General features: G+C 49.0%; 1 protein-coding gene across 1 annotated transcript in view; it reads left to right on the top strand.

Annotated features, from left to right (window-relative positions):
- The first annotated feature begins 433 nt into the window (after positions 1-433).
- The window catches only part of Syde2 (synapse defective Rho GTPase homolog 2), a 31095-nt gene continuing 22005 nt past the window's right edge, over positions 434-9523 (top strand). Inside the window, 1 exon segment of the mRNA XM_032897213.1 lies at positions 434-1922. Coding sequence (XP_032753104.1) covers positions 740-1922 — 1183 coding nt within the window. The 5' untranslated portion in view covers positions 434-739.

Below are 9523 nucleotides of genomic sequence, written 5' to 3'. Positions count from 1 at the left end.
AAGGCTTTCTCCCCCCCTAAAATCCTTATCGGAAAGGGTATGCTGAAAATTCCTTTTTTTATTTTTTATTTTTATATGCATGGTTGTTTTATCTGCACCTATGTCGACACACATGCCGGGTGCCAGCAGAGGCCAGAAGAGGGCATTGGAACTCCTGACACTGGAGTTCCTGATGGCTGAGGATCGAATCTGTGTCCTACCCAAGAGCAGCCAGCAATCCTTACAGCCCAGTGACCTCTCCAGACCCGCAAATTCTTTTCCATCAGCTCCGGGGAGCGGGGAACGGATCAGAACATCTCTGGAACATTGCTCCAGTGACATACACCTGCGCTCACGCTCGGTCGGTCCAAACAGTCTTTGTTACTCTCAAGCTAGGACTTGCTGCACCGGAGCCACGCCTCGCGCAGGGGGCAGCGGGGAGGAGCCGGGGAGGGTGGCAGGGTGGCAGCCCGACCCGCTCCACCTTTCCCTCTCCGCAGCCCCGCTGGCCCCGCCCCCGGAGCGCCCACCTCGGGAACGCCGCGTGTTGGCCCGCGCGCCCCGTCGCGGCTCCAGTTCCGGGGCATGCGCGCTGCGGCGCCCTCACCCCCCTCCGCCGACCCGCCGCTGCAGAGTTATGCCAAGTATGTGAGGAGCTGGCGAGGACCGGCCGCGGTCATGGAGAGCCGCCGCCTCCGCCCGCGCGGGACTCGGAGCCCGCCCCGCGCCCAGGGCGAGCCGGGCTGCTGAGGCGGCGCGCATGGCGGAGCCCCTGCGGAGGACGCTCGGCTAGCTCCGAAAGCGGCGCAGTCCCGGGGTGCTCGGGCTGCACGCGGACGCCGTGGCGGCCTCGCTCTCCGAGGGACGCTCGCCGCCCCGCGAGCTCGTGGTCCCCGGCATGGAGCGGCCGGCGTGGGGGACCTGGGCGCACTCCGAGCAGCTAGGCACGCGGGTCCCATGGTCTCGCGGGGCTCAGGAGGCCGCCGCTCTGGGCCGTGCGCTTGCTTGCGCTTCCCCAGGCACCGAGGGCAGTGGCGACGACGGGGAGGACGAGGGCGCCGACTACTACGAGAACCTGCCCGCGGGCTGCGCGCCCGAGGGGGCGGAGGCGCTGCGGGCCTCGCCTTCGCAAGCGGCGGGCTCCTCCCCGGGGATGGAGGGCGGCCGCCAGGAGACGGGCAGGCTGCAGACCCAGTTGCGAGAGGCCTATTATCTGCTGATCCAGGCCATGCACGACCTGCCCCCTGACTCGGGCACGCGGCGGGGCGGACCCGCGGGAGCCCGGGCTCAGGGCCAGCAGCCGCCTCTCCCCCGCGGCGCAGCCGTGCGCCCAGCCTGCAGCCCCCGAGGCGGCGACCGCCCTCCGCAGCAGGTGTCCCCGCCCCGGTCGTCTCCGACAGAGTCTAGAGTGGGACGGCCTCCCAGTCCTCGGATGCAGCTGTCCAGTTGCAGAAGTCTCGAGAGCCTCCGCGTGAGCCCGCAGCCGCCTCTGCTCCAGCGGTGGGCGAGCGACAGCTGGATCAGGTGCGGCGCGCACAGGGACAGGGACGAGCCCCAGCCACGTGGAGGTGGGATGGACGGCTGGAGCCGGGGCAGCCACAGGGCTGCTACGTCCGCCGCTCTCCTGCCTCCCTTCTGCCAGGACCCCAGCCGGTCCTCGGGACGTCCCTTTAAGGATCCTGCGGGGACCTCTGTGATATCCAGCAGCCAAGAGGACCATCCGGAGGAGCTTCCCCTCCTCAAGCCACCTGCGGTGACTGTCAAGAAACTGCAGAAGTGGATGTATAAAGGACGACTGTTGTCCCTGGGGATGAAGGGTCGCGCTCATGGGACAGCACCCAAAGTTCCCGGAGCTCAGGCAACCTCTCCAAATTTGGGCAGTTGGAAAGTGCATGAAAACCACGTCCTCTCGGTGACAGCGGACCAAAGAATCACACTGACAGGTAGGACACTTTGCGGTCAATATGCTAGGCAACGCCATTAGCCTCTAGTGTAGTGGTTCTCAGCCTTCCCGATGCTGTGACCCTTTAATCCAGTTCCTTGTGTTCTGGCGACCCCCAGCCAGAAAGTTATTTTCGTTGCTACTTCATAACTGTGATTCTGTTGCCGTTATGAGCCGTAATGTAAATATCTGTGTTTTCCGAGGGTCTTGGGCGAGCCCAGCGGAAGAAAAAAAAAGTAGTTCAGGCAACACAGGGGTCGAGACCCACAGGTTGAGAACCAGAGGTTGAGACCCACTGGTGTCCTTGTTTACCCAGTGGGCTTCTGCCTTCGTGGGTCCTCGTGACTCAGCCAGTGTCATGCATTAAATCTTGTGTTCTTCGCGCCCCCTTCCTTCCCCCTCCTCCTCCTCCTCCTTTTCCTTTCTCTCACTTCCTGCTTTTTCCTTCTTTCCCTTTTCGGAATTTTTTTCTCTTCTCCAAGAGTCTGCTTGTCCCCTCCCTTAGGACAACAGTGAATACAGTTTTAAGTTCTTTACAGCTTTTTCTGTAGGTTTTGAGGCGGCGGCGTGGGGGAGGGGGCGGCTTTGATTTTTTTTTTTTTTTTTTTTTAGCTCTAGGCAAACTTTAAGACTTGGGAAGTTTCTGAGTCTGAATTCGATCCAAGGTAGGATTTTATAGGCTTCATAAACTGTCATTGACTTATTAGGCTCTTTTTCTTCTCACCCAGGCACCACACATACTCGAGCTTAGACATACACGTGAGAATACTGGATACACACACACACACACACACACACACACACACACACACACACTCAATCCGAAGCTAAGATTCCGTTCTCTTGTAGAACACCTAGGATACTGGTATTGCAATGAAAATAACTGTCACTTAGTCCCATGCACCTAAGGTCCCTTGAAAACTTAGAGAACACTATTTATAGTAGAAAAAAAATTTTTTTAAAGTCTGGTTGTCCTTATATAGTATTCGAGTTCTTTGGTTTGCAATGTGCATGCTTTTTAATTATCGCTGAGGGTCTAGTTTTAGAAATCTCTGAATCTTGTTGTAAATATCAAAATTCTCTGGTGAATCAAATCCACGTGACGTCTTGACACCCCCTTAAAGCAGAAACGTTCAGTGAGGAGTTTTAAAAATAGTTAAGTCCTGGAAGTCTTGGGGGTCTCGTGGAAGAGTACACACTAGCCCAGCGCAGGCCTTTAGTCCCAGCACTCTGGGGGCAGAGGCAGGTGCATCTTGGTAAGGTCAAGGCCAGGATGGCCTACGGAGTAAGGGCCTGGTTTTTAAAAAAGAAAGAAGAGGTCACACGTCCCACGGGGGTGGGTTACTGCACACTAACTTTCAACAATGAGCGCAAATGTGGGGAGAAACAAAGTTTACCAAGTTCTAACTAACAGATGATTTTGTATGACGTATAGACAATATACATTCAACAACAGATTGTAATTCTACTTCACTAGAATAAAGGAGTAGTAGGGGGACTTTGTGAAGAGAGATGCACTCTTCCAGCTCACATAATAATAATAATAATAATAATAATAATAATAATAATAATAATAATAATAATAATTTCCTCTGGATCTGAAGTACTTGTAATAAAAAATCTTCCATTTACAACCTTCAAGCTCCCTTTGACTCTGTATGATAACTTTCACTGATCACAAAGCTGTAAGAACATTCACCATCCAATTACTTTAGTAATCATGCAGATATTCGGGGAGCTAAATCAATATGTCCCTTCATAGGATGAGTTTGTTGCTTCTTCCATTTGGACGTTAATTCTGGAAGTGCTAATAACTTAAAAGAAATTAAAACCGCATCCTGCAACCACTGCAGCAGTATTTTATAAGAAATCCGCCCCAAATCTGCCACAGTCTCCTACCTAAGCGTTGCCCTCCTCGATTCCTCCCTGATCACACATTAATTCTTCAGCAACCGGAAATGGTAAAATAGTGGTTAGGTGCCTAAGGATGTGGATAGCCACACCAGTTTTGCTTGGTCTGCTGGTCCCAGAATTCTGGATTCTCTCACAAGCTTTACTCCCTCAGCTCCGCCCAAGAAGAGGCCATTGTCATTCAGCAGCCAGGGAACCTGCAGGTTAAGGAGTCGGCCCACGCTTTCTTGCTGCACTGAGACCCAGACTGTCCTGAGGATTCAAACTCAGTTCTCTGGACTCAGAAACCTCCATATAAGGTCAAAGAGGCTCTGAATTCCCAGGAGGCTTGAGCCAATTAATTCATTAAATGTCTTGGCCTGACGAGATGGGTGGACAGTTTAGAGGACTAAGTGGCTTCCTTCAAGGGGGATTCTCAGCATAGACTTTATTATTGTCGTCGTTGTTATTATTATTATTATATCTTTTAAATAATTTAATGATAATTTGATTTAGTTCATTTTTTGACTGAATTATTTCTTTAAGATTTATTTTATGTGTGTGGGTGTTTTGGGGACATGTATGTATGCACACCACATGTTTGCACATATTTATGTGCACTAATGACCTGGTGCCCTCGGAGGGCATCAGATCCTCTGCAACTGGAATAACAGGCCACTGTGAACCTTCACGTGGTGCTGGGAATCGAACCTAGGTCCTTTGCAAGAACAAGTGCTCTTTACTGCTGAGCCATCTCTCCAGCCTTGCTGTGCGCCTCTCCCTAAAGTTGACGTTACTTGGAGGACGTTTTGAGTCCTTTCGTTGGGTTGTTCACGTAGGTCGGTGGGAGAGTCTGTGCTTAGTAGGGTCAAGACCTGGGTTTGAGATCAGGTCCGCTCTCCTCCCTCAACACACGAAAGAGAATAAAATGAAAAAAAAAAATTACAGCCGTTGTTTTGAAAAAGTCTACAGAGCCTATTTCGAGCAGCACATTCCTAGTTGTACAAAAGATGGTAAATGTTTTAAAGGGTTTATATCACATTTTCTCTGTGTGTTCATACGGATATTTTCTTCACAGATAAAATTACGAGTCAGAATCCACGATAGATAGGTAATGGGATAGAGATCCTTAATCTGACTGAGACTATTACAAGTGCAAAACAGTGGTTTTCAGTTTTGATTTCTAGCTCTCACCAAGACCGTTTGTGATGGTGTTGGGAGCCTGCAGCCTGTTGGATTTAAGTGTGCTGCAGAGCTCACAGATTGGCCAATTTGTTCTAATTGAGACGATTATTCAAGAAATCCTAAGTCATTACACATAGTAAATGTTGTCAAGTTTCTGCAAGCCTTGAGATGATGAAGGGGCCATGGCTTATTTGCCAACTGCACTTCATTGTAAGCCTTTATTTGAAAAGTCCTAATTAGCATGTGATTTTTAGAAATAGATTTCGGAGCACTGGTTGGGCTATTTTGGCTGCCCATTGTGTGAGAAGTGTACTTTAGTCTCTTTGACTCCACTTTTGCTTCTGTGAAAGGAGACACTTAGGACAGTTAGCTGTTAATGATTTACCTAAAAATCCTAAGGTGGCATTAATTAGATGGCACGATCCTTTGTTGTTGTTGTTGTAGCCAGTGCTGGTCTTGAACTTCAGACCTGTGCATGACCGTCCTGTGCAGGGGATCGAGCCCAGGGCTTTATGCACACTTAGGCAAGCACTGTACGCACTGAGCCATGTCCTCAGAGCCTGGCTTGTAAGATCTTTGTTTGTTTGTTGGTTTGGTTTTCGGAGATAGAGTTTCTCTACATAGCCCTGGAACTCACTATGTTGGGCAGGCTGGCCTTGAACTTACGAAGGTCTGCTGTCTCCTGAGTGCTGGGGTTAAAGGCTTGTGCTCCCGTTCCCAGCCCTGCCTCCATCCCTCTTTCCCCTCATTATCTCTTTCCCCCTTTACTCTCTTTAAAAACTTACCTACTTTTATGTGTATGGCTGTTTTACTTGTGTTCCACTGGCATGCCGGCGGCGGGGGGGTTCCACACAGTTAGAGATGGTTGTTAGCTGCCGTGTAGGGGGCTGGGCATAGTACCTGGGTCCTCTGGAAGAGCAGAGGGTCCTCTTAAACACTCAACCAACTCTCAGACCACCTTGTTAGCAGATATTTAACCATCTTAAGTGAGGCTGATAGGGCGATACAGATTCCTATCTGTATCTTTTTTGAAGTATCTGAAACTCTGGTTTTATTATCTTTTTTTTTTTTTTGATTGGGGCGGGGAGCCCTGCTCTGCCAGCACCCCCCTCCCCCGCCAGTACCCCCAACATTAGTAACAGCAAGTGGATAGTTTCTGGCTGTCTTCTGGCTTTAAATCCTGTGCTGAGACAGTCTGGCCTTCCGGCCTTTGGAAGCAAGTGCAGCTTTTTTTCGTTTTGTTGTTTTGGAAGAGCGCCATGGAACACTGGAGTTGCTGGTGGCTGGAAAACTTTGAGAATTACAAAATCAGCAGAAAGTACTGTTGTGTTGGTTTGAAAGTCCTGTGCTTTCCCAATCTAAGAGACGTCCGTTTGTCCTTTGAGGACGTATTGGACTGTTTTCAGGCCCTTGCTGAAGAAGGTGTGGTGTTCACTGTTGAAGAAGGATGCTTTTCAAACCATGTGCATGTGAATTCCTTAAAGTGCAGAGTCAGTAGGTGTGGGCAGGGCCTTGGGAGTCTGCATCTTTGTCGGGTGCTGTTTGGAAGGCCACAGGTTAGTAAGGATCTGGAGTTCTCCTGTCCCTCAGTTTAGGAAAGACTTTCTTACTTAATACTTGAGACTTAAACTGACCCCAGTGAGAGCAAAGCACAGAGCTCTCTCTGCTCCAATCTCCTATGAATCGTCAGTGCTTGCAGTGGTCTCAACGGATCCCATTTCACCACCAGTCAGCACTAGTGATTTTTGGAGTCTGCCAGAGAGGGGAGCATATAGGAACGGTGGTTAACAGAACCCGGGTTTCTGGACAGATTTCCTACTTCCTTGACCTTAGTTTCTCAACCTCTTGTGGCTTCTTTCCGTGGGCTGCTGTGAGAATCGGAACATAATTGGGTTCTGTGTAGGCGTTTGGCAGGCTTTGTGAGGATGCTACCTTGCCCCTGGTCATTAGGATGCTGCTGGTGTGAGTAGTTTGAAAGCTGAGGAGGAGGGCCTGGGGGAGCTTTGAGGCTGAGCTAGGGAGCACCCCACCCCCAGCCATACTTACTCTGTTGGCCTCTTACTCTGTTGGCCTCTTCTGTGCTCGCTCTCTCAGTCTCACTCTCTCTCTCTCTCTCTCTCTCTTTCTCTCTCTCTCTCATATGCCTCCTGTTACTTTTGTAAAATTGAAAATGATCTCAAGGTATTCCTTTCTACTTTTTCCTGTCTCAAAAGTGAGCATATAGTTTGCTTGAGGGTTTTTATTGTCAGTCACAAGGGGAGAAAAAGAAAAAAAATGCCTTTCCTTACCCTCTACTTCCTTTCAGATTTATCTGGGAAATGCGTAGAGGTTCAATTTTCTTAAACAAAACCTAAGCATAGTTGTCAATATCTGACGCTTATAAGAATACTTGTATTTGCTGGTTTTTTTAAAGAGAAGGAAGGACACCACTCTCTTCAGTAGAGATTTTAAGTGACGAAAAGATGCCCACAGATGCTGTACATTTTCACTTAGTGTGGAGATGCACAACTGCTTAGTCCGCTGATATTTTGAGATGGGGTTAATTACAGAGCGGCTAAATGTTCACTAATCCTAAGGTATCTGGCTTTATTATGAAATAGTTATTGAGAAAATAAAATTGGCTCGAGTAGTTTACCCCTCGCTCTGTAGCCTGCTTTTCTCTGTATCCATTGTTGCAATTATCTTACAGACTTTCAAAGTAAGATTACTTCCATTAGAACCTTTAAGTTATACCAATTAGCATGTATGGTTGCAAGGGAGGGCTTTTTGCCCTGCAACTTTGTATACTTATTTTTGTTACTGTTATCTTGTGAACATATATTCTGAAGCAAAATCTACCTCTTAAATCTGTGCAGCTGAATTAGGTGGTACTTTTTAGCATGGAAGGAAAGGGGGAGAAGATTGCCTAGGGCTTCCAGGTTCAGTGAGAGACCCTATCTCAGGAAAGCGAGATGGAAGGTGGGAGAGAAGGCTTAGTGGTGAAGAGCCTTGTTTGCTTCTCAGTGCTCCCGTGGTGGCCCACAACTTTCCATAACTCTAGTTCCCTGCTGCCAGCCTCTGCTTCTACATGGATGTGCACACATGTTCACACACTCACACAGTACACACAGGAATAAAACCAGTTGGCGTCTCACAGTGTAAACTACGTTTCCATTCGACACGTTGGCTTGCTTAGATCCAGGATGCTAAAGGTTTTATTTTTCTTACTGTAGATCCTTGGAATGTAGCGCATGTAGGTAGGTCCTGTCAGGCGTAGTGTGGAATAGATCTGACTCGAGAACAGTGATAGAGTACAAAACAATGTATCCGAGCAGACAGTGTTTGGGTGTTGTTAGGGAGCTCTGAGGAGGCAAACAAGATGTGACTTCTGGCTTCAGCTCTGCAATTGTGTCAGAACTGAGTGTAACAGTGTCCCTCACAGGTCTGGTATGCTATTACATAAGAAGAGCTGTGGACTGACTCATGAGATAGATCTTGATTTCGGCATCAGGACAGGAACACGCGATCCCTGGGAGCCCAAAGCCCAACAACTCCTGGCCTCGAACTTGCTCTCTTTGGATGGCAAGGAGAGGGAACTGAAGAAGGAATTTTTTAAAAAAAATGTAGATTTTATTTTTATTTAATTTTTTTGTTTTCTTAAGACAGTTTCTCTGTATAGGCCTGGCTGTCCTGGAACTCGCTCTGTAGACCTGTCTGGACTTGAACTTGGAGATCTGCCTGCCTCTGCCTCTGCTGGGATTAGAGTTGTGAACCACCAGGCCTGGCTCATATTTCAGTTATGTGTCTGTGTATCTTTGTCCTGTGGACTTGGTGAACATGGTGTCTGTGGAGGCCGAAAGAGGAATCATAGCCCCCGGGGCTGTAGGCTTCCTGCTGTGGGTGCTGGGAATAATCCAAGTTGGGTCCAAGAGCCATAAGTAACCTTAACAACTGAGCTCTCTCTCCAGCCCTGAGAGAGATGCTTGCATCACGTTTCCATGAGTTGAAAGTGTTGAAGAGGAAACCTTGTCAGGGCGATGAGTATGTGCCAGGTTTGCATGCCCAGTCCTGGATGGCGGAGAGATGGCCCTTTCTTCCCAGGCTTCTGTAAGGTGGCAGTCAAAGTAGGAAAGCACGCTCTTCCGTTTACCAACTGGTGGTCCAGGCAAACCCCCCAATTTTAAACAAACGTATTGTCAATCCTTTACCAGCAGCTGCCTTACAAGGTGAAGTGTCCTGTGCTCTTGTTCAGTGAGGGGCTCTCCCCTACTGTTAGCGGGTAACAGGGTAAGAGGACTAATTTTACGTTAGGCTTAATTGCAAACATCTCTTATATGCAAAGGATTGCCTAGAGCACAGGTTGTCACCCTGTGGGTCACAGGAGTCAGGGGACTCTTTCACGTTGTTGCGAAGACTGTTGGAGAACACAGAAATTTACATTGCGATTCATAACATAGTTACGGAGCAGCAACGAAAAATTTTTATGGTTGGGGTCACCACCACATGAGGGACTGTATCAGAGGGTCGCAGCCTCAGGAAAGTTGAGGA

This window comes from Rattus rattus, chromosome 3, assembly GCF_011064425.1.
Source record: "Rattus rattus isolate New Zealand chromosome 3, Rrattus_CSIRO_v1, whole genome shotgun sequence".
NCBI lineage: Eukaryota > Metazoa > Chordata > Mammalia > Rodentia > Muridae > Rattus > Rattus rattus.
The sequence above is the reverse complement of the archived record's forward strand: the minus strand, read 5'-3'. Positions and strand labels throughout refer to the sequence as shown.